This window comes from Apiospora phragmitis (assembly GCF_038363925.1).
Source record: "Apiospora phragmitis strain CBS 135458 chromosome Unknown utg000005l:1.0-4161743.0:1.0-4166827.0, whole genome shotgun sequence".
Lineage (NCBI taxonomy): Eukaryota > Fungi > Ascomycota > Sordariomycetes > Amphisphaeriales > Apiosporaceae > Apiospora > Apiospora phragmitis.
In genome coordinates this window covers 784,738-811,920 of record NW_027117403.1, presented here as the reverse complement: position 1 = coordinate 811,920, position 27,183 = coordinate 784,738, and the positions used below count along the sequence as shown (strand labels likewise).

At 47.3% G+C, this 27,183-nt stretch overlaps 9 protein-coding genes across 9 annotated transcripts; 4 read left to right on the top strand and 5 right to left on the bottom strand.

The window, feature by feature from the left end:
- Positions 1-272: 272 nt before the first annotated feature.
- Positions 273-959, bottom strand: PG994_004306 (uncharacterized protein; the record flags this gene model as incomplete). The annotated part of the gene is made up of 1 exon (XM_066855715.1): positions 273-959. The coding sequence occupies one exon, from the start codon at positions 957-959 to the stop codon at positions 273-275; it is 687 nt and encodes a 228-aa protein (XP_066717882.1).
- Positions 960-2,201: 1,242 nt separating this feature from the next.
- On the top strand, positions 2,202-2,838 carry PG994_004305 (uncharacterized protein; the record flags this gene model as incomplete). The annotated part of the gene is made up of 2 exons (XM_066855714.1): positions 2,202-2,515; positions 2,646-2,838. The coding sequence occupies 2 exons, from the start codon at positions 2,202-2,204 to the stop codon at positions 2,836-2,838; spliced, it is 507 nt and encodes a 168-aa protein (XP_066717881.1).
- A 767-nt stretch (positions 2,839-3,605) lies between these two features.
- On the top strand, positions 3,606-4,197 carry PG994_004304 (uncharacterized protein; the record flags this gene model as incomplete). Its single annotated transcript, XM_066855713.1, has 3 exons — positions 3,606-3,672; positions 3,832-3,924; positions 4,016-4,197. 3 exons carry the CDS (start codon positions 3,606-3,608, stop codon positions 4,195-4,197), a joined length of 342 nt encoding a protein of 113 aa, XP_066717880.1.
- Positions 4,198-4,783: 586 nt separating this feature from the next.
- On the top strand, positions 4,784-6,234 carry PG994_004303 (release factor; the record flags this gene model as incomplete). The annotated part of the gene is made up of 3 exons (XM_066855712.1): positions 4,784-4,787; positions 4,999-5,390; positions 5,473-6,234. The coding sequence occupies 3 exons, from the start codon at positions 4,784-4,786 to the stop codon at positions 6,232-6,234; spliced, it is 1,158 nt and encodes a 385-aa protein (XP_066717879.1).
- A 376-nt stretch (positions 6,235-6,610) lies between these two features.
- PG994_004302 (Carboxypeptidase D) lies at positions 6,611-8,545 on the bottom strand (the record flags this gene model as incomplete). Its single annotated transcript, XM_066855711.1, is given in 4 exon segments — positions 6,611-7,315; positions 7,326-8,069; positions 8,127-8,302; positions 8,362-8,545. 4 exon segments carry the CDS (start codon positions 8,543-8,545, stop codon positions 6,611-6,613), a joined length of 1,809 nt encoding a protein of 602 aa, XP_066717878.1.
- Positions 8,546-12,649: 4,104 nt separating this feature from the next.
- Positions 12,650-13,940, bottom strand: PG994_004301 (short-chain dehydrogenase; the record flags this gene model as incomplete). The annotated part of the gene is made up of 5 exons (XM_066855710.1): positions 12,650-12,786; positions 12,931-13,053; positions 13,135-13,315; positions 13,406-13,499; positions 13,555-13,940. The coding sequence occupies 5 exons, from the start codon at positions 13,938-13,940 to the stop codon at positions 12,650-12,652; spliced, it is 921 nt and encodes a 306-aa protein (XP_066717877.1).
- Positions 13,941-14,026: 86 nt separating this feature from the next.
- PG994_004300 (uncharacterized protein) lies at positions 14,027-16,346 on the top strand (the record flags this gene model as incomplete). The annotated part of the gene is made up of 6 exons (XM_066855709.1): positions 14,027-14,056; positions 14,500-14,692; positions 14,734-15,024; positions 15,244-15,370; positions 15,441-15,563; positions 15,881-16,346. The coding sequence occupies 6 exons, from the start codon at positions 14,027-14,029 to the stop codon at positions 16,344-16,346; spliced, it is 1,230 nt and encodes a 409-aa protein (XP_066717876.1).
- Positions 16,347-16,752: 406 nt separating this feature from the next.
- PG994_004299 (uncharacterized protein) lies at positions 16,753-17,208 on the bottom strand (the record flags this gene model as incomplete). The annotated part of the gene is made up of 1 exon (XM_066855708.1): positions 16,753-17,208. The coding sequence occupies one exon, from the start codon at positions 17,206-17,208 to the stop codon at positions 16,753-16,755; it is 456 nt and encodes a 151-aa protein (XP_066717875.1).
- A 3,621-nt stretch (positions 17,209-20,829) lies between these two features.
- PG994_004298 (uncharacterized protein) lies at positions 20,830-22,337 on the bottom strand (the record flags this gene model as incomplete). Its single annotated transcript, XM_066855707.1, has 5 exons — positions 20,830-21,004; positions 21,027-21,756; positions 21,828-21,910; positions 21,992-22,172; positions 22,316-22,337. The coding sequence occupies 5 exons, from the start codon at positions 22,335-22,337 to the stop codon at positions 20,830-20,832; spliced, it is 1,191 nt and encodes a 396-aa protein (XP_066717874.1).
- Positions 22,338-27,183: the final 4,846 nt, after the last annotated feature.

The window sequence follows — 27,183 nt, the reverse complement described above, 5'->3', positions numbered from 1 at the left end:
GTGATTTCTAGTAGGCGTAGAGGCAGGCAAGTGAGCAAAATAAAAGCTGAAACGAGTGCGAAACTTTCTAGCTAAAACAGACAGATAATAGAGACCAACGAAAAAGCAATATCCCCTTACGATACTTTATACCAAACTAAACCCACAAAATTGTATATACGACAACACCACCAAGTTTCTGCTAGATAGTAGCAAATTGTCAGGGACTGGTACATCGTAACAAGTCAGGAATTCCCCAACTCCCCTTCAATGAGTCATGGCTGATCATCTCCTCAAAAGCCTACACCCAAGTTGGTGAACACAGTTTGGCAAGGCGGGTCCAGAGGTCGATCCCCTCCACCGGAACAAAGTGGCACTGCGTCCTTGGCCTTGCCGTTCACAATGCCGTACACAGCTATGAAAGAGCCTGTGGGATACTGGGCGCCCGCCGCCAGTTTGGTCGTGAGCGAGTCCTCGTACAGAGACGCGGCGCTGTCTTCGGCGTGGAGGACGCGGGGGGGCTGCCGGTTCTGGACCTGTGACCACCAGGCCGGGGCCGCTGTCGCGCCGTCGTCGTTGATGTGCCCGATGGCGGGACCGTCCGGCACCGAGCTCAGGAACAGGCTGCGTCGGGTCGGGATGTACAGGGCCGCCATGAGGTGGGTGTCCTTCTGCCGGGGCGACTGGGTCATCATGTGCTCCCAGCCTTTCCGCGCGTATTCGGCCACGTCCGCGTGGGTCGGGTTGCCGACGATGCCGGTGCTCAGCTTGGCTTTGTAGGTCGGGTTCGTCTTGGTGCCGGTTCCCAGGCCGTCCCAGAGCTCCACCTTGACCACGTTGGGGACAGCTCGTACATCTAGAGATACGGCGGACGGGTCGACGGTGGATCGCTTGTGGTGATCGAGGAGTGATGCTATGGGAGTGCCCAAGACGGCCAGGCATCCCACGCCCAAGGCGAAGAGTGGTTTGAAGATTTGCATTTTTGAAGACAGATGCAAGAGAGTGCAGTTGACTATATGTAGAAAATCACTAAATGAAGAACTAAAGATAAACAGAGGCAAGAAGGCACGGTGAAAGGGGCTCGACTTGGTAGTTTAACGGAGGGCTGAAGACTATATGGCCATCTTTATATCTATTAAAGATTACATGATACGAGCTGAGAGTCAACAATAAAGATCTATCGTGGCTATGAGGACTTAGAATAGGCTTGAGAAGGATCGGATGAAACAGGTCCTATGCTATATATGATTTCATATTAGGGCAGGCCATCAATCAACGTCTTACATGATGGCTATTTCAATATAACCAATTAGAGCCGGTTATTCACATGCCGATATACTTAGTAGCATAGACGTGTCGGAGGTCCGATCCACACACACATATAAGCTGTACAACTTCTCGTTTTACTGGGGGTCTGGTAAATGATCAATCTATCGATTCACACATATTCCGTACCTTTCCAACTGTTCGACGAGAAGATGTACAGAATGAAACTGACGTTTGTCTTCTAGCCAAATCGGTAAGGGGGTGAATAAGTCGACGTAGTGCTGACATTCTACCCACGACCTAGCCTATCATAATGCACGACCTAGCCTATTCTAAAATAAACCCCAGCCTGTTCTGATATAAGACCTAGACTACTTGAAACGCGTCAGCAAGTATTGAGAAATCAACCGTGGCGAAGCTGCGAGTCCACGCCTGAGGTGTGGCGTCTTAAGGGTCCGTAAATATACATCTATTTTGACGCTTTTAGTTACGGATGGCAAATCTACCGGGCTCGTGATCAACTGTAGTATCACGTCATTCAATGCATGGTACCATGATGATTAAGGGGTCCCTCGTCGGCTATGGGGCGGGAACACATACCGTGGCAGCCAATAATGGAACATGCGTCGAACACTCCCTTAAGGATTTCTGATTCGAAGCAAAATAACCGCCGATCTATTCTTGGGTTTCCCACCATGGCGATATGATCATTGGACATACTATCGGTTGTACTGCCCCGTTCTTCAATACTTGGTGATAGAATACCTAGGTAAGGATAATACCATGTAGCCAAAGGAGCAGAGGCATACAGGGGCCCGAATACTTGGAAGGAAATAATATAAAAGGCTCATAAACTCCTCCCTATCCTCCTCTAATTTTCCCATCACACACTCTCACAAGCCATACACACAATCCATTCACAGCAACTACTCAATCCCTTCCAACATTTCATCATCATGCTCTTCTCAATCCTCCAAACCACCGCCGTTGGCATGTTCCTTGCCGTCTCCGTGACAGGCACGCCGAGCAGCAGCGACCCGCTTGATATCCGCAGCATCCGTCTCGATAACGGCGAAGAGTCCGTCGACGCCATCATCTACGCCGGCCCCCCCAAAGAGGCGCGCTCCATGGCTGACGACGGCAGTGCCCTGATGGCTCGACAGTCCAGCATTGACTGCAAGGGCTCGGCCTTTTGTGAGCGTCTCGGCGGGTCTTGTGACGACGCTTTCAGGAAGGTCATTGCTACGAACGAATACAGTACTTTTCAAGGGTAAGCCGTGAGGAGAACAAAGTTATAACCGCATCCACCCACCCCTCCACCCCCGCCAAAGAGTCTTTTACCCAGCTTTCATGCTGGCATGGAATTTCAGAAAGCTGATTTCCGGACGAACCATCTATAGATCCCAGAATAGCGGCACCTGCTCCGGCACCTGCGGTCTGTTCTTCTCAGGCGACCACTGCCAGGGCACCGGCCAGGAGCTCATCGATGCCTACAATGCCATCCGCGACAAGGGGCACTGCACTCACTGCGGTCGGTTCAAGCGGGACTCTGATGGGTGCATGATCAAGATTGACCGTGTTACGGGATGCTAGATGAGTTAGGGTCCTGAGATGTGTAGGGCTTTGAGACGGGATACTGGTCAGGGAAGGGTCTAGGGTGGATTCTGCTTTTGGTTTTGGTTTTGATTTGACATGCTTTTAATTTATCAGCTATGGCGGTAGTAAAGGCCGCAGCCTCTCGTTTATTGCGTAGTAACAAAACTTATTCGATCTTCTTCTCTACATTCAATGATGCGCCAATAATATTTGTGTATATGATCGATGGATCTGAAAAACCACGACGATATAATCACCCGTTAGGAACAGTGATGAAAGACAATCCTGGAGTGGAAACTCGGTGATAAGGCGTATCAAAGTTATACAGTTCCAGGGTTCTTGGTAAACCTAGTAATGATAACAGTCACCGTCCCATTTCGTGCTCAGAGAGTCCTTCTATTTTCTGGTTTTTATTGGAGTTAAAATGGCCTGTTGAGGCTAAGGAGATGCATAGTGAACTGGGAAAAGCTGAGCCATCTCCGAAAGCTGACCCGCCTGGGGATCTGATGTTATTTAATTGACCCGGTAGATTCCATAGGAAAGTCAAAGGCATCAGTACTTACAACACTCCTCAACACAATTATTGAGACACACCATTCAAGAGAACATATCAGCCAGTCATATTGCACGCCGCGTACTTTTCTCGATACAGTCGAAAGTTGTCTGACATAGTCCTTCCACAACAAGAAGAACCCCCCAAAACACAATCCTCAAGATCCGATATACGACCGCAGACGACTACAACAATCGCTCAAGTTCCAAAAATGGCTCTCTCAAAGCCCATCTCAGGCGTCGCTACTACAGCGAGCTCATATGACGATGACGATGACTGTATGATCATATCTGAACGTCCGGTGGGAATAACTCTGGAGTCTCAAATGCCCAGAAGGGCAGAATCTCGCTGAATGCAGCGAGCTCAAATGTTGGCGAGCGGAAAGTCAAGCTTCTAGAAGATGACTAGACCTCCCACACAAGCTGCCAATATAAAAGGGCAGATTGACGAGCAGAAGGTCAAGGAGGACAACCAGACCTCCCGCACAAGCTGTCACTACCGAAGGACAGATCGTCACAGCTCCATCCAATGTATGCAGTCTCTGTGAGGACTTCGGCACCAAGTGCTTCCTCTGCGACGGCTTACCCAACATCTGCAGTGTCTGTGACGAATCATGTACAGCAGTGGACTTGGATGCCATGCTGGAGCTGCCGCAGAGCCGTCTATCAAACTCAACAGAGATGACAGAATTCTGCGAATCCTGTTTCAAGAAAGCACTGGTCGCGGACAAGGAAACGAAAACAGAGATCGCGGACCTTTCCCTACAGCTCCAACCCGCCCCCGATGACGAAGTTGGCAGATAACATGGTGTTCCAAAAGAGGAAATTGAGGGAGGAGAGGCGTCAGAAGAAGCTCAAGCGGAGAGTTAGGGCTCTGCAGAAGCAAGTTGGTTGAGTGATGTTGGTATCCTTGATACGGGGAGCAGGGATTTATTCTTTTATCACGAGTGTACATTTTGGAGTTTTGTATGGAGCATGTACGATAAATATGTACATATTGTGCACATGACAAATGAAACCCCATTTTGAAGAAGAAGAAGAAGGAAGTATTATGATGTAAATTATGGAAGATGCGACATGCGGAAGTAGAATGTTTGCAGTCAGTTCCTTGCAGAAATGTAGCTTTCCAATCTACCCCAGATTCTCTTCAGGGCTGAGCCTGCTGAGCGGGGGGGATCATGGTAAGGCGGACCGCTAATTTTTAGGGACATTGGCCAATCGTGGCCCGCAGATCGGCGAAGCTCAGACCGAGAGATCCATTTGACCCAAACCCATCAAAAATTTACACAGGACACCTTCAGCTGAATTGGCTGATGATGTGATACGATACCGTCTCTCTCGAAACCTCCCGCAACCAAACACCGAGGATTCAAAACATGTTCCCAGCACCATGGGTATGCCGGCGCTGTGCAACAGCTCTGGCAAAGCCTCTACGGCGCCAATTCTTCCGAAATGCTAGCACAGGTGTGTTTTCCCTTGTCAAAATTCCCCCACCACCAACCAATCCTGCTGCAGCTCTCCCGGGCTTGGTAAATTCTGCCAGCAACACAGACTTGACCTGACCTGACCTGACCTGACCTGACCTGACCTTTCTACGACGAACAGACGCAACCGGCCCGAACCTGCCCCCAGCCCTGCTCCAGCGAGCCCGCAACCTCGCCGCCGAACATGCCTCCCTCGCCACGACCCTCGAGCAGACCTTCGACGCCAAGGCCGCGAAACGGCTCGGCGAGCTGTCACGGGTCGCGACGGCCCTGCGCTCCTACGACGAGGCGCGCTCCTCCCTGACGGAGCTGAACCAGCTCTCCCAGTCGACGGACGCCGAGATGCGGCAGCTCGCCCACGACGAGCTCGTGAGCACGCACGCCCAGCTCACCACCCTCGCCACGGCCCTGTCCGCCTCCCTCACGCCGCGCGACCCCTACGCCCACCTTCCCTGCCTCGTCGAGATCCGGCCCGGCCCGGGCGGGCAGGAGGGCCGCTACTTCGCCGACGCCGTCTACAAGATGTACCGGTCCTACTGCGCGCGTCGGACTGCGCGCCAACACGGTGAAATACGAAGTCGTCGACGGCGCCGAGGTGGCGGCCGGCGGCGCGGCCAACGAGTCGCCGCTCGCGGAGGCCGTGTTCGAGGTCCTCGACGAGGGCGCGTACGACCTCTTCCGGTCCGAGGCCGGCATGCACCGCGTGCAGCGCGTGCCCGCGACTGAGAAGCAGGGGCGGACGCACACGAGCGCCGTGGCCGTGTGGGTGCTCCCGTCCTTTCCCACGTCGGACTCGGCCGGCTCGGCCGCCATGGAGGCCGACTTCGACAACCCGGAGTCGGACTTTTACATCGACTCCAAGGAGGTGCGCTCGGAAAAGATGCGCGCCGGCGGCGCGGGCGGGCAGCACGTCAACAAGACGGAGTCGGCGATCCGGCTGACGCACATCCCCACCGGCACGGTCGTCTCGATGCAAGACTCGCGGTCGCAGCACCGCAACCGCGAAGACGCCTGGCGCCTCCTGCGGTCGCGCGTGGCGGCGCAGCGGCGCGAGGAGCAGCAAAAGATCGCCAGCGCGCTGCGCAACAGCGTCCTGTCCAGCGGCCAGATCACGCGGGGCGACAAGATCCGGACGTACAACTACCAGCAGGACCGCTGCACCGACCACCGCTCGGGCGTCGACGTGCACAACCTGCCCGACGTGCTGCTGGGCGGGGAGACGCTGGGGCGGGTCATGGAGTCGGCGCGGTCGTGGCTCGTCGGGCGCGACATCCAGGCCCTCATCGCGGAGGAGGAGATTAGGGCGGCGGAGGGCGAGAAGGGTCAGGGGAACGGGAACGGGAAGAAGAAGAAATGAGAGCAAGCGATGTACACCGCCAAAAGTGGTGGTTGAGTCGACTCCGGATTTAGAAAATTTCACCGGAAGTGTGGACTGTACAATATGCAAGAACGTGGCTATGATAGATTTGCATATTCTGAGCTGTATCATTTGCAAGAGCCGAGATGCGCTTCATGCCTCATATATACCAATCCACTTTAGAATAACCAAGAAGGGACTCCGCGCGTCCATGCTGTTCATGGTTCAGTTAATATACTTGGCGTTCGTCATATGGCTTCGAAAACGGGATGAACACAAGGCGTCCGACCATATGATGTGAGTAATTATCATTTACTGTATTATTCACTAGTTCTATTCATAGCAGGGTATAATTGGCTCTGGACTGTTTTCACTATTATAGGTGGAACAGAGCCACAGCACTCAAACCCGCAACCACCCACACGCTCACGGGCAGCGCAGCCTTCGTGGTGGTCGCCGCATTAGTAGGCGGACTTCCATTCTTGCCACCGTTAGCGCCCTGGCCCGCGCTCATGTCCACCATCGAAGGCCCAGTCCCGTTGCCGAGCGACTTGGCGTCGACCTGCGGGTAGTCCGGCTCCGCCGTAAACGCCTGAACCGAGCTCAGCGAGTCGACGCGCCCGAGCAGGACCTCGAGCTGGCGGAACGCGGCGCTGGGCGCGTACTGCGGCACCATGTGGCCCGACAGGTCGATCGTGACGTACGTCAGCCCGCGCTCCGTGTGCGTCGTACCCAGGACGCCCGCCGCGGCCATGGTGGCCAGCGCCGTCGGGTCGGCGTCGGCGGCGTTGATGTCGGCCGCGAGCGACAGCGAGTGGTAGGGCACGTAGAAGGGGTCGCGCGGCACGGACTGGAAGCCGAGCTGCCCTCCCCAGGTCATGTTCTGGATCGTCAGCAGCGTGCCGTTGGCGATGAGGACCATGTCGAGCAGGCCGTGGCCGATGATGACGTTCTGCGTCGCGTCGACGACCTGGGGGATCTTGCGGAAGCTGCTGGGCTCGGACGTGTCGCCGTCCTCACCGGCGAAGACGGGCTTGTCGGCGCACGAGCTCCACGTGACTTCCATAGGCGCGTGGATCGCCTTTCTTGACGTCGGTGCGGTTGAAGTAGGGCTGCGTGCCGTCGGGCTGGTAAGTGATGGAGCCCGGGAAGCCGAGCACGTCGTACAGCAGCGGGCACGTGGTCGCGACCTGGTAGATGTCGAAGCAGGGGTTGAGGGAGAACTGCGCCTCGAAGACAGCGTTGAACAGGTCGTTGCACTTCTCGTCGGTAAAGCGGGTGCTGCTGGGCGGCTGGGGCCCGGGGGGCGGGTACTGCAGGTACGTGGCGCTGTAGTTGGCGAAGCCGCACGACTGGTGCTGCTCGTGGATGGAGGCCGAAAAGGAGTTGTTGAACGGCATCATGTTGGCGTTGTAGTCGGCGAAGGGAACGACGACGGCGCTGTCCTGTATAACGTCCTCGCCGATCGAGGGGTCGTAGATCAGCATGCCCGACACGTTAAAGTACGTCTCGTCCTTGGCGTCCAGCATGGCCGACGCGATGTACGGGCAGTACATGCCGGCGTAGGACTCGCCCGTGATGTAGACCTTGTAGCCCTGTAGGGCGAACAGGTCCATGAAGTTGCGCCAGAAGCCTAGGAACTGCGCCGCGAGCTCCTCCTCGTTGGTGATGGTCGCGTTGCCCGTCGCGAACCCGGTCCCGACGGGCTGCTCGATGTAGACGATGTTGGTCAGGTGGTGCCAGCTCCACGGGTTGGGCACCGGCTTGTAGGTGCCGTATTGCCAGATGAACGGGCCGTTCTCCTGGATGAGTCCCTCAAGCGAGGAGCAGCCGGGCTGTGTGGCGCTGATTAGCGTCAGGGTCAATTGGGGGCTGGGGTATTTGTTACTTACACCACCGTTGAGCCAAATTACAATCTCCTTCTCGGCGGCCTTGTTGGTGGACGGGAAGAACCAGAAGAACAGCTTTTCGGCAGCATTCAGGTCTTTGGTGATTGACAGCAAGCCAGAGTACGACTCGCCCACGTCGAAATCCACATCGGGTATGCCGGTTCCATTGACGGCATAAGCTGGAGAGTGAAAAGTTAGAAGGATGAGAACTTCAGGCTGACCAGGTGTCTGGACTCACAAGAAGTGTTGGAATTAGCAAACTTGGGCTTGGAGCTCTGCCTGGAGGCGAGGTGATGGTCCGTGAAGACTTCGGGGGTCCGGGGCAGGATGGGCGACTTCTTGCCCACGTGCTGCCAGCTCCGCCGAGCTTCTATCAAGCTTGCCGCCGAAAGCAGCGCGGAAGCTAGTGTGCACCACTTCATCTTGCTAGCAGTGATTATGCGAAGGCGACAAACGATTCCTCCTCCTGGTAAAACCTTACTCGCTAAGGCTGGGGTGTAAAGACGGATGTTCGAAGTTGACACCGACAGCTCGAGAAACAGAAAGCGAGAGGAAGTGGGAGGAAGTATACATCGAGTAGATATGGATGGCGGCTGATAAGGACGCCCGGGGACCTCGAAATGAATTGGATTTGGAGTGAAAAGGCAGACAGCAGCCCACACATTCGGGATCAATGTAGCATTTGCCAGGGGCCGGCGGCCTGGTTACCCGAACCCATGCATGATTCACTCCAGGACCTTGGCGGTGTTCTTACATACCTTGGCGTAGGATGGACGTTATTGCTTTTTCATCCGGCGACATGACTGATATCACTCAAATAATGTGGCGGGCGGGAGGGTCACCCACGACACAACCAACCGACTGGCTGACGGGCGAAGTGGTGACACATTGATCGATGGGTGGTTGGGACTTTGCAGCGTTGGCAGAGGCACAGCAGGGCACAGCAGGGCACAGCAAGAAACGCCAGGCCGTGCCGCCTACCGAGGTAGCGGTCTGATCTCCAACCGCACGCACATTCTTGCCTTCGAGACCTCTCACTTCCGACTCCATAGGTGATGGCAGTTCATTCATGAGAGCTGGTAGTCCGTATCACGACGAGAGATGGATATCCAAATACCAACCCCTCTTTCAAGAAAGCTTCATTGACAGCTAAGGAAAGCTTGACCTCGCGACCCGACAGGCAATTGGAGCGGGGAGGTGTTTGTTTACTTTACGAGCCAACCATCAACCCCTCCCCCTGCCACCCCCACCATAAAGCCTATGGATGTTTCTGGTTACTGCCGCACTAAACAGGTAGATCGCCATTCAACTAACTTGCACCTGCCTGATCAAGCCTGGCAGATCCATTAGAACCTTTCTCTTTCCTCTTGCAGGTTAGCGAGGGCACAGCAATTGTGGAAAATCATTAAATGAGGCGGGAAAATATGTCTTGCGACTACGGCGTATAAGCTAAAGCACCTCCTCACGGGCTACCCCGTTACGGGCCACCGCGTTTTACCTCATGAACGCGTCTTTTCACCGTGTATCTTAATTAGAAAACTCTTTAATTTAATTATTACTTTTTATTTTTTAAAGTTATTATTACTTTTATTTTTTTCGCCTATTTCTATTCTTTATAACGATATTTTTGTTTAATATTTAAAAGCGTGTATAGGCTGCTATGCGCGACGTAAAGCTCGGAGTAGTTACTTACGAATCCGCCCGTAAATAGTTAGCCCCCCGATTATATATTTAACGCCGTCTCGCCGGTGTATTTATTAAAAGTAAGTTTAATAAAAACTAGTAAGTTTTATTACTATTTTTAAAAAGCGAATTAATATATTAAGCCGTTAATTAAGCTAAATTAAGCTTCGCATTAATATTAATTAAGTTTAAGTTTATAGCTTAGCGAATATTAAACGTTTCCGGGGCCTCTTATACTTTAAAATAACGATAGTATACTCGTTTTTTTGTTAAAAACGAGTCCGTTAAGACTATAAAGTTAAAAATAATTAATTATAATTAAATTAATAAGGTTATAGTAATAAATATTAACGTTTTTTTCAATAGATTTAATACCTCGAAACTAGTTAATATCCCTTTTAAACGCTTTTATAATACTAACGAAATAAGTATCGGTTAAGGCGTTAGCGGTAACTACTAAGTAGTTACTAAAACTACCAGCTATCTAGCCTTTAAAAAAGACGTCGAGAAAGGGAATAGATTACTACCCTAAAGTATGTAGGCTGTAATGGGGTACCCCTTCCGCCGCTAATTATTTTTAAAGGGGCCGACGTCTAAAGTTAATAGTTTCTAGATTAAAACGGTTATTTTTAAAATAACTAGCGGTTTAAAGCGTCGCTTAGAAAGTGGATTAATAATGTTATAATTTTAAATTAAATTTAAAATATTTTTATTCTTTATATATAGTTTCGTTATAATAATAAATAAGTCGTTTTAATTTATAATAATTATAAATTATATATGAATAATAATTTTTTATAACTTTATTTTTTAAATAAAATATGGTTAATTTTTTATAAATTATATTATAATTATATAGTATAGGTTTTAAATATAGGAGTTTTTAGCTTATTAAAAAGAAGGTTAAGGATTATTTTAATTTTAAAAGAGTATTTAAATACGGTTTTTAAATTAAAGTTTACGAAAATAGATATATTAAAGGTATACCGTTAGGCTAAGATTAATATATTAACTCTTTTTATAATTAAAAACGTTTAAAAAACGGTTAAGATTTATCCGCGGGATTACTCGAAACCGTTATTATTAAAATACGTTATTCTAAAAGATATAAGGGTTATCTAAGTACGTTTAAAATTATCGGAAATAGTTAAAAAAGAATTAATACCCGATTTCTTCGTCGAATTAGCTTTAATACTTATTAAAATACCCTTTAATAGCTAGGAATTACGAAATAATAGTTAGAAGTTAGCTATTACGGACTTTATTTTTAGAATACCTTTTTAATAATTCTTTATTAAAAAGGCTAGAAAGGCCTTAAATTAAAACGTTAATAGAATCGCGTATCTCGAAGCTTAGGTCGATTATTTTTAAATTAAACTCGATAAGAAAACTATAAAAGTATGTTAAAAGGTAAAAATCGTATCGGAATAACGATTTATTCGTATAGTTAATATATGTCGGGCTAAGCGGAGGTTAAGGGGTAGGGTCGTATACGAGGACGAAACTAGCGACGTCGAAATACTAGGAGGGCTTCGTAACGCTATAAAAGCTATAAAAAATAATAGCACGGAGGCGGAGGATTATATTATTATTAAAAATAACGAAAGATAGTATATTTACGTTAATTCTAGCCGTAGAAATAGCTTTAATTATAGGGGTAACGGTAGCTCAATAAAGTGGCCCGTGAGGGGGGTGGCCCGTGAGGGGGTGCTTTAGCTTATTACTACTACAAGTAGACTTGGTCGATTGTTTTATAACGCCTGGGTATGTATGTAGACTCCGGGCTGGCAAGATGATCAGAAGCCTGATTGATTGGCCAATGAACCTGGGAGGATGAGAGAGCTAAATCAACTTCTTCTTCCGAAGAGAGCGCTTGTCCGCAAATGCTCCCCAATCCTCATTCGAAAGCTCATGAGAGTCACAACCCGTGGCAGTAGGTAATCTACAATGGTGGCCGGGATACGGTGCAAGTCGTCGCGACCGAATCGCCGGCAAAACCCCGATATTTGATCCGACTTTATTCGTAAGGCCATCTTCTATTGCTAATTGGGTTCCAACATGTGTTAGAGAGAAAACGGGTCCCAGTACTACATCAGTCCGATAATAAAGTTGTCACCCCAATTCTGTTGGAATAACAGCGTATATCAATATGGACATAAAATCTCGTAGGTCCGGCAATACTCATCATCAGCATCATGCAGTATTACTTAATATTTCATGCTTTCGCCGGCTCGTTTGTAAGCAAACGGTGAGATTAGGTCATATCACGGCAGTTGAGACTGCTCGACTGTCACAGCCGGCCATTTTTGAATCCAAAACCCTAGAAGCTCTCGAGACCACGTCGACATGATTGGCCACGGGTGAATTCGTATGTATCACCGACGAGTCTGTGCTTAAACCTTGGTGAATTCGGCGTTAATGTCTAGTCCGGAACAATGGAACCCAGTAGTGCTGTGAGGCAGAAACTGAAGATGGAAATCATTCGAATGGTTAGGAAACGCAGAGACGGTGGTCTAGCTTAGACTTTGACCATAGACACATAACTGCTGGATAAGATACAGCCATATGCTCGATTCTGGGAGTTGGGCTATCAAGTCACGATGTGAAATGCACCTAGACTCTAGGGAGATCTGTACTTATCGAAGTATCTGCCTACCAATATACCCCTAACTATTATCGAGCCAATACATAGAGATGCCTATAATATTGTCGTGTGTATTGTCTTGTATGAGAGTAAGGCTACCGCCACTTGCAAATCCCAATCCCAATTTTATTGACTAGCCTCTAAGCTGATAGAAATGTCGCATTGGTAACAAATGAAAGTAGATGGGTTCTGGGAGGTCTCAGTAAGTGAACTCCTGCGAAACAAGCTTCTCTCCAGTCTTCCAAAGTCTCTCCACGTCCACAGGATCTCGACCCCAAGGCAGCATCTCTTCACGCTTCACAGAATGACAGCCCAACAGATAGGATCCATTCAGTTCTGCAAGCGGGTATGCTGTTAGTAACTTTTGGACTCAGATAGGGCAGAGAGTATGACATCGAGTTGCTAGAATGTTTCGCAGCGAAATGAAGAAGGTGGGAATTATGGTCCGTCAGGAGACGACTGCCTTTGCAGTGAACGTACCTGGTGCATCCAAGCTTGGGTGGAAGGCCGCAACGACGTGGGTGGCCACTCCGCACTCCAGCGTCTTCATCTTGAGTTCTTGTGCCAGGATGGATCTGTGACCCTGCACTTGATCGAGCTCGCCTAGAGGGATTGGTCAGCTGAGAAGTTCAACCATCACAGTGCGCTTACACCGGAGACTAGTCTTCAGCCCTCTTGACTTACCAATTTCGCGAAACTCGTCCTGCTTCACATCCCTTCCCAGGTTGGTCCAGATGACTCCCGGGTGCAGACTGACGGAGACCAGATTCTTCTTGCCCAGCTTCTGGGCCAGCGAGAGGGAAAAGAGCATGTTGGCAGTCTTGGACTGCCCATAAGCAATCCACCGGTTGTAGACTTTGCCGTCCTATTTTCACACGAAGAGGAACTTGTCAACTTTCATGTACCTTCTATCAAGTACAGTAAATCTAGGGAAGTCGGAGCTTTCGTATCTTACATCAAAGTCCAGATCCTCGAACCGCACATGCGAGAAGCGATGCCCATCGCTGCTCACATTAACCACACGGACCGGCGTGTCCCGCGCGGAGCATCTTGGGGAGGAGCAGATTAGTGAACAGGAAATGCCCAACGAAGTTGGTGCCGAACTGCCGCTCGATGCCGTCCACGGTCTTGGCATAGGGGCAGGCCATGACGCCCGCGTTGTTGACGAGCACATCGACGGTCTCGTCGAGGGCGTTGACCGCGGCGGCGGCCTCGCGGATCTCGAACTGGGAGCCCAGGTCCAGCGCGACGCACTTGACGTTAACGCCCGCCTCGACGGCGCGGATCTGGCTGGCCGTCTCCTCCGCGGTGGCGAGGTTCCGCGTCGCCAGGATGATGCAGGCGGGTCGGTACTTCGCGATGGCCAGGGCGAAGGCGGCGCCTGAACCGCCCGGGGTCGCGCCGGTCACGAGGACGGTCTTGCCGGCGATCTGGGTTGCGCAGTCGGCTGCGACTTCGCCGGCAGTAGTATCGGCCGTATAGGGGCTCATGTTGGCTGCTGTGAAGTTAACCAGGGGAGGTAATGTGGGAATGAGTGTTTGAGGGATAGCTTTGACTCTGATGTGTTTGGATGAAAATGGGAGATGAAGGTGTTACAGTTCTGACTGTTGGTGTTAAGACGCGTATTAATAGTCCAGCTTTCCTCTCGCACACAGACACATTCAGCTTCGAGACTCAGATGTAGCCATCGCAGTCTAACCTATGTTGGCCGAATTTCATCATTGCCTGTTGCGGGATGATGGCGGCACACTGACCCCCACCCGGTCGACAATCGGTGCCGGTTGGAATGGTTCAGGGGCTAGATATGCCGTGGCGCGCCAACATCTGCACCATTCCTATTTTGGATGAATTTGTGATGCCCATTTACGACTTAGTTGCCCGCCAGTCACCCACGCTGTTGGAGAGCAACCTGGAGCTAGCTGACACTCCGGTCTTATTGCCGATTAATAACCCACGTAAGATGCACTAGATCTGAAATGGACGAATTATTTCAACTTCAACTCCCGATCAACACCAAGTCAATTTTCATGCTGTGACTCAACAGCATAGGCGACATCATTGTATCAACATGACCCCGGCCAATCCGGTCCAGTCGAGGCTGTGTTCTCACTTGATGCGGGGACCTTCCTGGATTTAGCATCGGGATCTGGGACAACGCTGTTCCAATATTCGAACGGACCGGTGAAAGTCCTGGTCCATGGAAACGCGGACGTCCAAGAGGCGGTCAGCTCTTCCCCTGCAGGTTCGTCAAGCAAGGCCGCAGATAGCGCTAATACTATACAGGTGCCAAGAAAACGCCTCGGAAGAACCCCCCTGGTTACCAATTTGTGAATCTGACTCCTGGCAAGAGCTCAGCTATAGTCCGCAAAGAGGTGAACCGGGTGTCAGCGAAGAAGACAAGAAATACACCGAAGGTCTCAAGCAGATCAGATCTCCCAGCGCCGACCCAGCAGTTCAAGCCAGACTTGCAAAGGCTGGTATCTCGGCTCAACATTCACCAGATACAGGGCGTGGACCCATTCGGCCAGGCTCCTATCAACCTCGAACCATACATGCTCGATCTTCTGAGATACTGTAAATTCCTTTCGCTTACTCCTATCAGATACCCACTGGCTGACCTGCACTGCCGAACAAGACGTTGATACGGTCTGGCGGAACTTCTATACCCTCGAGGATCTGCCGGGTCCAACCCAGTCTCTGAGTTCTGGATCCCCAGGGCATTCCAGGACTCTGCGCTGATCCATACCTTTGTCGGTTGTTCGGTCGCCTATGCCTACGGCTACCATGCTATAGCCTTCCAGAACCGGGGTCTCCGACATTTGCAGGACGCCATATCGGTTGTCAAAAGGCGGCTTGACATCCCCGAAGCTACTCTTTCAAGCAACACTATCGCCGTCATTGCGGGGATCGCAATGTCGAGGTATGTCCCATCCTAATTGGTCATATTCTTGCGGGTGGTTTCGACGCAACCTAAACTGACACACTGACAGAAAGGGTGCTGGGAACCATGAGAATTGGGCAATTCACATGCAGGGCTTGAAGGACCTCGTAGACCATCGGGGTGGACGGCAGGCTCTTGCTGCCGAACCTCTTGTTCTCCACAAGATATACCGGTAAGTGTCCCGAGTGGTTTTGCTTCAACTACGGGAATAATACTAATCACGAACCCCATTCCAAAAGCGCTGATCTATTCGGCTGTCTTGACACTGGCCAGAGATCTTGGTTTAACGGGCCCTCCACACTCTCTTTCGGTGTGCAACCAACCGCACCAATCCGCAGTGAAGGCTTTAAAGATCTCTTCGAGGCCTTCGATATATGTCCGCCCTCCGAAACTGCGTGTGGGAGTTGGAGTCTTCCGTGTCTTTCTGGCCTGGCCTGGATACAACTAGGTCAGGTGGGACTATACTCCCCGTCGATAACCTCCTTGCAGCCAAGCCAGGTCCCAGGCCAACGGAGATACAACAAAGCACATGCGGAATGTGCTGACCGAGGTTCAATACGCCCTGGTCTCTGACGAGGTTTTGACGTACTGCAACCAAGAAACCCATAACGGCCGCATGAACAACTTCTGCCGGATAGTCCTGATCATATACTCCCTAACCATACTGCACGAACCGACGCCAGCGCATACGCTGGGTCGGCAGATTGGATGTGTGTTTAGTCGTGCCTACAGTGACGTCATGCAACGACCCGTGGATTTCAGCACTCGCTTTGCCTCTGAGGTCAGGTCGAAATCCCAGTGGCCGGTTCCCAAGAGTCTTTTGCCTTTGGGCCCTCTTCCTGGCGGCCACTGCCATGAAGGGCACCGAGTGCGAAACAAGCCGCTGGTTCCAGGTCATGTTCGCACAGCTTGCCACGGAGGAGTATGGGAAGACGGTTGGGGGTGCTTACGCTGATCTGCACGCTCGGCTTCAACGGTATCTTTGGGTCCCTTGTATTCACGATGCTGGGTTTGGGCGGCTATGGGAGGATCCATATTGTATTACCGAAACGGAACGGGCATGCTAATTGAAATACAATTTTAACGGCTCAAGGGAGAGGAAGAAAATAATAAATACTTTGCATCATTTGAGCCGCGCGCTTTCGTATGAACATTATTGTCTTGCCCCTTCTTAATAAAGGAAAACCCGAACCACCTGTGTTAGGAGCGCTTGCTACGGCCGGCTGTAACAGCCCACCGCAGAGATCCGACCAATCAGCACCAGCCCGGAAGCATGTTAGCTGTAATAATGAGCGAGCGACTTGGACTTTTATTACTACCTAGTCTTTTGAGAAAACACTCTGTCGGATAGGCAATGTGTTTCATCTTCGATAGGTATTGAGAATATAAAAGAGCACAAGAATAGAAACCCTGATCCTCCCCTTTCCTGCAAATTCATCGACTAATTTGAACGGTGCCCAGTGATGATTCATGGCTGCTTGTAACCCTCTAGGGATTACTTCAGCCATTTTAAAGGGTGTTGCTGCTTCGCATTTGATAGTGCAAATGGTGAGTCTCTCGATGTTGTGTTCGTAGCGCCACTCAGTGTCGGTACTTACCACTTTCGACCCGCTCCTGGAACGGCTCAGTTGTCGTTCTTGACGCAGAGGGAGTTCTTGTTGCAGTGGTGGCCCTCGCAGCAGCGGCCACAGGGCACCGCTGGGTCGCAGGTGTTGCCCACGGTGCGACAGCAGGTTGCCTCGGGCTCGGGGGCTCCGGCAAGAGGCGTGGCGACGGCGAAGGCCGCGAAGAGAAGAGACAACGACGGTGAACTTCATGTTGGGCAAAATTTGATGATAGGGGGTTTTGGTCTTATGTAGATGAGTTTGTTTGTATGGTTCGTGGGTTTCTGGTGGATGATGGTGATGGAGAAGAAATTCAACTCCTGTCTCTGGGAACCTCGCGGGTATTTATATGCGCTTGATGGCGGCCAACTCGATCATGACTGCTGGAATCTCTGGTCTTTCCGTGGTTGATACCTCTCCTCTTGCTCCGTGGTACCGCTGCTCTACCCCATCCAAGAGGCTTGGTACACCAGCAGATGGAAGCCAACGGACTATCACCACCATTCACCGCTTCCAAGCCACTGTGAATTTCAGTACGTAATTGATGATATTAGTAGACACAAAGCTTTTTTGGCACTGTAATCTCGTATGATTGCCAATGAGACGTACATATTCTTCAAAAGAACGTCAATATGGCTTGAAGGAATTCTAGTGCAGATCTGTATGTTGTGATACTGTTGATCCGATACTCATCCCAAAAAGGCAATCTTGCCCAATCCGTCTCATTAGCGTGAGCGCCGCGGGTTGTGTCTTGATTGGAATCTTGTTGCAATTTCTCCTAGGGAGATGATTGGTGTGCTGATGAGCACTAATGCGTTGTAAAAAGGACGAGGCAGATATGGCGTCTGAGGTAATCAACCAAGGGGCTTTTCATTGGTCCCATTAAACAAGCAGCTGACAGGAAAGGCTTGTTTTGCAGCTCGATGCAACTCTCAGGAGTACAGTTTGATCTATAATCTGACATTCCATCTCCTGGGTTCCTCAGAGTGATTCACCTTATAGTGCACACCGGTATAACCCCCAGGAGAGACCTACCCCTCAGATCGTGCATAAACTATACATCATCCTATGGCTTCCTATGGGAAACCGAACATTCTTCGATGTGCATCCATTGCCTCATGAGCACCACTTCATGCGGGAGGCATTGCATGACATCAGGAGCAAAGGAGGGACACTCAAATATCAGCGAGTTCAACGTCAGTCCATGTTGTCGACCGTTTTCCAGGGATGCAGAGAAAGATAGACTGCTATTGGCCTTCTCCTACAAAGCACTTGCATAGATCCATCGTCTTATCTGTTAACAAGCTGGGCAGCCATAATTACGCCAGTTGGGGTGACACTGACCCCCTATTTGCAGATCTATTTTGAACCCTATGAATGGCCCAAGGCCTGCATCTAGAAGATCTCGTTAGGTAAATAATATTACTGTACATCTAAATTTAGAACTATGGATGTCCGAAGTTGTGGATTGCAGCAGTTTATGTCCTTGGACATGCACGAAAGACCTGTTTCTCCTGCACCTTCTCGTTAGACGTTGTGACAGCAAGGTCAGATGACTGTTGAACTGCAGTCATGGAGGGTGGGATCTATGCACTTAGTCTCGCGCATCGTTCAGCCCAGTGCGGGATGGGAAAGCTACTGAGTCCACGATTGGTCTTTTTACGGCGCATCGGAAGCCCAGCGACCTGGGCTGATGCCTGTGGGCGTCCTTCCTTGTCCATATGGGATTCTAGGGCCATAATACATCGTCACCGGCCCTTTTGGTCCTTGATACAGTACCCAAAGGTGTTTGAGCTAGCATATGATAGTTTGCAGAGTCTGAGTCTACCCGAGCCATTTGTGGCTTCCATGGCAGTCACTAGGATAAAAGAAGGATCGATGATGTTAACAATTATGTATATATTTTTAACCCATAGTGGTGCCTAGGCGAAGAAAGCGTCACTAGAGCCACTTCCACAATCTTCCATTTGAACGAAGAGCTGCCCTGGTACTTTTGAAGTAGGGATAAGAGTGTTATCACCACTTCGCAAGCGCCTCCTTTCCCTCCAAAGATCGAGCCATCGCGACATCTTGGTTTCGCTAGGGACCACATGACTCAATGAGAGAAACTTCGAAATGATGCATTGATAGCATGTTGCTTACATATGCCTTCAAACTACACGCGTTGATCTTCTATCAAACAGCAAGTGCCTAGACACCTCTTCCAGCACTTAAGCTCGGAGCTGTGGCGTTTATGGACTAGGTATTAATGCAGCGCAAGGTTCCAAATTTGCTGGTCATGGTTCGGTCTAGGGAAAGGATAAGATGTCAGCAATATCCGATCCATGTTATTGGAGGGGTCCATGTCGCTTATCAGTGTTGTAGGCAGCATCCACGGCCGGATCATCACAAGTACAGTTCAGCCAGGGTGAGAGCTTTGACCACTAATTATATCGGATCTTGGATTCGATTCCGACTGTAGTCTGAACAGTCTGCCCCATAGTTACCATCTGGCCGCCACTATATATCATTGCAGGCACAGGTCAGCGTCCATAAAGTTGAAGAGTTGATGGACTTCCATGCCAATACATTGATGGCCACGCGAAAGGGGTTGGAAGAGCTTTCTTACGATCAGTCCCTGGTCCTAGTTGTTCCAGCCGAAACAACTGTTCAAATTGATTGAGGTGTCCTGCAACGTGCCCTTGCCGTCACCTGTGTCACAAGTGGCTGTCAGAAGGCCGGTCGGCGCGTCGAAGACTTCATCGTGACAACTAACGCTCCAATCCGCTGCAGCAGAGATGCCGATGAGGGCCGAAATAACTCTTATAGTTTTTATTTTTGAAGAAATGAACTAGATGTGAGGGCTGCTTTGCTTCGGGTTTGGCTTCAGTATACCTATTCCTGTGGTGAGTGTAAGATCTAAACAAAAGGTAGACGGATTTATGGTGGGGAAGCGGACTTATATAGTAAGTCCTAGCCTAACTTCTAGGTGCTTAGTGCACCATACATGTACCACTGATGTTGATGACCGTATATGGGTGTTCGGAAAGGGTCCGACCATCTGACGGACAAGTGGGACTGGGCAAACTGTGTTTCGAGGCTTTTGAGCTTACTCGAACGATTCTGTCGGCTTCTTTCCATATAGACGGAACATACATCCTGCCAAGCGAAAGCGATTACGACGTGGATAACCTCCCACATGGGAGCTCCGGGCAGGGCTAGCTGCGTTAGGAGGCCGAACCTAACTTGATGAACTTCACGCCATTAGTTTCAGTCAGACGACTGTCCAGTCCGTTTTGGAAGGTTTACGTTAGTCTAGGTAATTGATTACGGTGGCTTCATAACGACAATGTTGAGGTCGTCTACCATCTCCGGAGTTCCCGGCGGTGCGTCTATGGTACCAATCCTCGCCGAATGTGGGTTCGATAGAGAAAAGAATCACAGCCAAAGGATCTGACAAGGTAGTCATGTGGTCGTCAAATTCGCGCGTCTCGTCCGGGAGATGTGGGTTCGCGAGTGCCGAGTACACATGAATATCCTTGAATAAGTGTTCATCGGAGTTTCGGGGCCTTCACCAGGTGGTTAACCAGAAGCAATGTGAAATTGGGCAACAGTAGTTTTGTAAGTAATCTTGTTCAATGGGGCAAGGGATTTACCCGGAGTAGCTCTAGATCTTCCCAAATCTACGTGTGAAGCTCAATAATGTGTACATCGCGAAGCCCATGCATTTACTCCCTCTAAAGGTTTGGGACTGAGCTCTAGACGTAGATTCGATATTTTATTAGTAGTCTCCAGCAATGATGAACGCCGCCTGCTCCGCCAGCCCATACACCGCTGCCTGGAGATGCGCCCCGATCACGACGGGGAACACAGACTGGCGAGCGAGGTGCTGATGTGCGTGTCGTCGACCGGGACAGCTGGGTCCGTGGAGGGAGCCGGGACATATGTGATGAAGTTCTCCATATCGGCGACCTGGTCGTCGCTTTTCGGGGATGAGTGTGTGACTGGATTGTGGGCCGCCTCCCCCTTACTCTTTGGGAACGGCCGTCGACGTGACGAAGTCGTTCGCGTTGCCTAATCCGAACTGCGGTTCATCAAATAAGGGGTTGCCAGACCCAAGCGCGTAGCCATGGCTCGGGTCCTTCAGCCGCCAGAGATTGATTAGCACCACGTGGTCAGCCAGGTTCTGGCCAACGTCCGGCAAGTCAACCTTTTTTTCGATGCCGCGCTGCGCGAGGGTTTCCGAAGGGCCAATGCCCGAAAGCAGCAGCAACTGGGGCGTCCGGTAGGCGCCGGCCGACGCGACGACGCGTTTGGCCCGGTATTCCGTACCATTGGCGAGCCGGAGACCGGTGGCTTGCGTACTGCCATCGTCGCCTTTGGTCAGCGTGATGGACTCCATCAGAGTTTCCGTCAGGACGGTGACCCCCTCAAGGGAGTAGGCGGAACTGGCGATCTGGCGCTTACCATCGCGGCGGTTCTCGTACAGCTCGCCGACGCCCAGGATCCGCCCCGCGTTGCCGTCGAGGTCGGGCAGGGAGTCGACGCCGGCCTCGTGCCACGAGTCGAGGACCTTGTCTCGCAGCGGGTAGTTGCGCCCAGTGCAGGTGACGGACGCGACGTGGATGGGGCCGCCGTGTCCGTGCTGGTCGGGGTGCTTGCTGTCGCAGTGGTCCTCTGATTTTCGGAAGTAGGGGAGCTGCCCCGAGTAGCTCCACCCTTGGTCGCCGACTGTGTCGGCCCAGAGGTCGTAGTCGAGACTGGAGCCTCGCGTCCAGCCACCTTGGAAGAAGGTGCTGTCAACAGGCTGAACCGACTGATACTGATCGAAACGAGGGCGAACATTTACTCACCAGAGTTAATAACAAAGCCTCCACCCAGGGCACGCCCACTGGGATTTGCAATTTGTCGATTGCCCAGATTGGCTTGTGGGACTCTTGGAACCCAAGTCAGCCGCGTTAAAACGGCGGAAATCACGACAAGAGCGCGGTCAGAGTAAGCAGCGCCGGCGACTTACGTTTGGTAATTGTAATCGAAGTCGCCCATGATCAGGTTTGTCGAGTTGATATACACAATATCTGTCCGATTGCTGACATCGGGGCCGGCCTCAATCAGGAGAATCTTTGAAGAGGGATTCTGCTCCAGTAGGCGACTGGAAACTACCGATCCGGCAATCCCACCGCCGACGACAATGTAATCTCACACGGCTGGCCACACTATAGTGAAGTTTTAAAAGCTGGTGTAGTAAGAGTGGGAGAAAAGAGGAGTGGGTGGCCAGTGGTGAGGAGAGAGAAAATACTGCCAAGATAGCCATTTATTGGAAGATACGGAGTAACCTTACAGCCGTTGCCGATGCAGAACATGTTTGCTGCGGTTGCAGAGGATGTCCGGGATGCTACATGCTGACTGATCCTCAATCATTGCTGCATCTGGTGCATGTCCGCGGTACAGTCAGATCGGACCGTGTTGGTCCAAAATGTTGTTGGTTGTTGCCGGAGCTGCAGCGTTGGCATATCATCCGTCTCTCCATGGTAAGCTGAACATCATCATGCCATAATTAATTCGCTGCATGCCGTATCTGACACGCGATAACATGGGTGCCTAGACCGCGTACTCGACGCAGGTTCTGTACGCCTTCACCATGGGTCTGGTGAAGATGAGCATTAAGCTAAAGCACCCCTCCACGGACCACCCCTTCGCGGATTAGAAAACCTATTAAACATGCCCTTTTAATTTAAAGTTATTTCTATAGCTAAAATTAGTCAGGACATACTATTTTTTAATATTTTTAATAATAATATAGTCCTCTATTTCCGTTTTATTATCTTTTATTCCTTCTATATCGTTCTGCGGCCTACTTAGTACCTTAACGTTAATAGATTCGTCCTTAAATATAACCCTACCCTTTAACCTCCGCTTAGCCCGTTATATATTAACTATACGAATAAATCGCTATCCCGGTACGATTCTTACCTTTTAATATATTTTAATAGTTTTTTTATTATGTTTAGTTTAAAAATAATTAATTTAAACCTCGAGGCTCGCGATTTTATTAGCTTAACGTATTTTATAAGCGAATATTTTATATAAACGAATATCTTATTCTTTTATACCCCTTTCGATAAAATATAAATTAATTTTATTATAACGTATTTAATATATTAAAATTAATCGGAATCCTTATCTTTAAATATTTCTATATTATTCTAATAAGTACGCGTATTATACCTAAGCTTTCCGTAAATTTTATAGCGTTATAAGCGTGTTTTAAACGTTTTTATATAATTATTCCTTTAACGCGATTCGTTTTATAATTATTTATTAATATTCTTTTAAAACTATAAATTTTTTTTAATTTATATACGAAATAATCCTTTATTTTATAGCCGTTTTTTTTTCGTACGGCGGCGCCGGCTAAATATCTTATTTATTTTTCGAAGTATCGCGTTTTTATTTTTTAAAAAAGTAACTCGGTATATAATATATATTATAACTTTTATAATTTAATTAAAACTAATTAAAATAAACGTCGAAAAGTTAAACGTATTCGGTTTAAGATTAGGTTTTAATCGAGTTATTTAAAGTTTTTAATTCTTAAGGAATAAATAAGGTTAAAAACGTCCCTAGAAGTATTAAAATATATAGCTTTATATTTAATTATAAAATAATATATTCTAAATTATATAAAACGAGTCCTATTTTTTAAAAGCTTCTTTATATATTTAAAACAGTAAAAATCGCTTAGAACGCTTTTAAAAATATTAATAAAAAGTCCTCTTTTAAGATATAAGTAATATACGCCTATATAAAATATTTAATTTCTTTTTCGTACACCCTTTTTAATATACGAAAATAGCCGATATTAAAAGCCTAGAGCTTATATAACGAATAAAAAGGTATATAAAATATAATAATCGAGTTCTCTTTATAATAAAGCTCGAAAGTTATCGAGTAATAACTTTCATAGCTATTTAAAACTAAGAAGTAATAACAACCCTTCGTATAAAACCTAGTATATTAATTAAAGTATCAAATCTAGTCCTCGCCTTTTTTATTTATAGTCTAGCTATTTTTAATAATTACGATCACTTAGTCCTTTAATAATAAGCTGTTTTTATTAAATGGGCTCTCGTACGTACGGTGGTTCCGGTTTTAATCGAGGTTATATTAGTTAATTCTATTATTTATATTTATTTTCTCTGTTAGCTACGAGGGGCATTATATGCCCCTTTTTATAAAATAGATAAGGGTTCGTGCGCGTAGGTACGCGGCACTTTTTTTAAAGTAATATAGAAAACCTTAGTTTTTATTATTTTAATACTAATAGTTTTTATTTTAATAATAAACTTAAGTAGTTCCCCTTTTTAAAACGAGTCTTCCTTTTATAAAGGTTTTATACGAATAGGTTACGTTAATTCGGTATTCGGTACTTGCTTAAGCTATATAGGTGATATTATACCTTTTTAACGTTAATTTAATTAAGTAGCAAGTCTTTTAATAATAATAATAATAAGGAAAGTTATTATATATTTATATATATTATTTCTTTATTATAAATTAAAAGTAATAATAGTAATAAAAATAGTAATAATAATAGGGGCGTTATTATATATCGCGATACGTTATACTTCGTTAAGGAAGAAGGTATCTCTTTTTCTCCCCTCTTTTTTTTATTCGCCGTACGAGTTTAGTCTCTTAACGTATACTTTTACGCGTACGATTAACTTATTAGTTAATATTAATTATTTAAGGGCTTTATTTAGAGATTTTTTAGTGAAGGCGTTTATAGGGTTATTTCGGCCGTCGACCTAGTAGATCTTCGAGATCTCCTTTTTTATATGATTTTCGAAGCGATATGATATCGATTATTAGTTTTTTCTCGTTCGTTATTCCTAGTTTAACTAAGTATTTATTAAGTAAATATCCTCGTTAGTAAGCCGGTAGTAGAACGCGGCGTTTATTAAGTAAGTAGTGCTTTATTATGCGTTTTTTAAATCGAGATAGTTATACTTTTTTTGTTATTTTTTAGCTCTTCTTTTTTTTTTCGAACGAAATCCCTGTATTCTTTTTAGGTAAGAAAATCCTGTCCAACGTTATTACACGCTTAGAGGTATTAAATTATTATACGAGTTCGTTTTTTAACTAAGTAGTTTATTAATTAATAGTTTTATTTATAGTAGATTCGGCAGGTTCTTTGTTCGAACTACCGGTTCCCGTATAATAGCCTTGGCTATAAGGTATTAACGGGTTACTAGCTACCTTCTTATCTTGGTGGTCGGCTATTATACGGTAATTTGTTACCGTAGACTAGTCGGTTTTTTTTATACGGTTATTTATAAACCGTTTATTAATTAAGTACGTGTTTTTAACCGGGTTTCGATATAATTCTTCTATTAGATATCGTTTCGATAATATTTAATCTATTATTATACTTAGCGATATACGAAGGTCTGAAAATAATGCTTCGTATATTAGCTTTTAATTAATAAGGGCCGGTGTAAGCTCCGGAATTCTTCGGTAGGCTTATACTACTAAGGTATAAAGAGCGATCTCTTTTTCGAATCCTTTTTTAAGGGCTCGTTATATGAGTTAGAGCTTATTTAGTAAGATTTTTAAAACTTTAATAAGTTATTTTTCGGCGTTTTTACTTTTTATTTATATAAAAAAAGTTATCGTCTAATTCGTAAAATATTATGCGTAATTTATTATCGTATTAAAATACTAGTTTATAAGATCGTATATCTCGTCTTATTTCTTTTCGAGTCCGATATAGTTAAGATAGAATGCCTCCGCACAGTTAAAAAGAATGTTTAAGAAAATTATATAGTATTAGTTTTTTAGTATATCTAGCCGTCGGCATGTTCCGATAAATATCCGTACTTTATTATAAAAGATGTCGTACGGCTTGCCGGTATAGTTCTTTTTTTTCTTCTATACCTTCGAGAAGGTAACGACCTTGTTCTAGTCGATTTTACCGTTATAAATAGCTCGGCTTAAAAAGATATCTTACTCCGTAATATACGCTGGACTAAATAATTATATAGTCTAGTTTAATAATACCGAAGTTAAGGAAAGAAAAGGACGATATCTTGCGACGCTTAGGTACTTAGTAATCTAAGGTGGGACGTCGGGCCTAAAGTATCCCGTAATGTCGCGGATAATTATTCCGTATAGAGATTAGGTATCTCTCGTTTAGGCGGCGGTTATTCGACTGTTTACTCTCGAGAAGAGTATAGAATATCCCCTTTTCGGGTTTTCGAAATCGGTTCTACTAGTCGGTCTTATTAGTGTTTAAGAGCGGCCGGTCGTATTAGGCTTATAAGCTTAGTTTTAAAAGATCCGTTCGTTAGTATATCGATTCTATATTCTTTAAAATAATTAAAAAGCTCTTTTTAAAACATACGATTAATTTAACTAAATTAGTACTCGGTTTATCCGTTAAACTTTATAATAAAGGACTTTTAAAAAAAGGTCCCTATTATTTTTAATATATAGTATTTTAAGAAATATTATACGAGGTACGTCGTGAGTTATTAGGGTAATATCTCCTCGGATTTAGAGAGTATCTTTAAGGGTTCGAGCTTTTAGAGATCGAGGTTAACGTTCTTTTTCTAGATTATTAATAGAATTCCGATATTTTAAGATACTTTTTCGTATATAAATAATTCGAGGTCTAGGGTTATCGGTTTATTTAAGTTCGATACGTCCGGGCTCGTTTTTAATTCCCCGACCGTAATTAATTTTATTTTAATAGGGGTTATTATTTTATAAATCGTACGATAAGGTTATTTAAGTATATAGTTATATATAGCCTAGTTAGTTTCGCGTATAATTCGGAACCTGGTCTCCTCTTTATAATATATATTCGGGAAAAGGGGTTCCTCCTCGTATAGTTAATTTAGTTCGGCTCTTCCTCCGAATCTCTAACGGGCGGAAATTCTCGGGGCTCTTTAGCACGGTCGCCTTTACGTTAGTAGGGGCGTAGAACCGTCTCTTCACTCTTATTAATTATAATCGCTACGGGTAAGCACTAATTAATATTAAATGAGCTCTCGTATATACGGTAATTCCGGTTTTAATCGAGGTTATATTAGTTAATTCTATTATTCATGTCTATTTTCTCTGCTAACTACGAGGGGTATTATATGCCCCTTTTTATAAAACAGAAAGGGGTTCGTGCGCGCAGGTACGCGGCACCCCTTTTGGGGT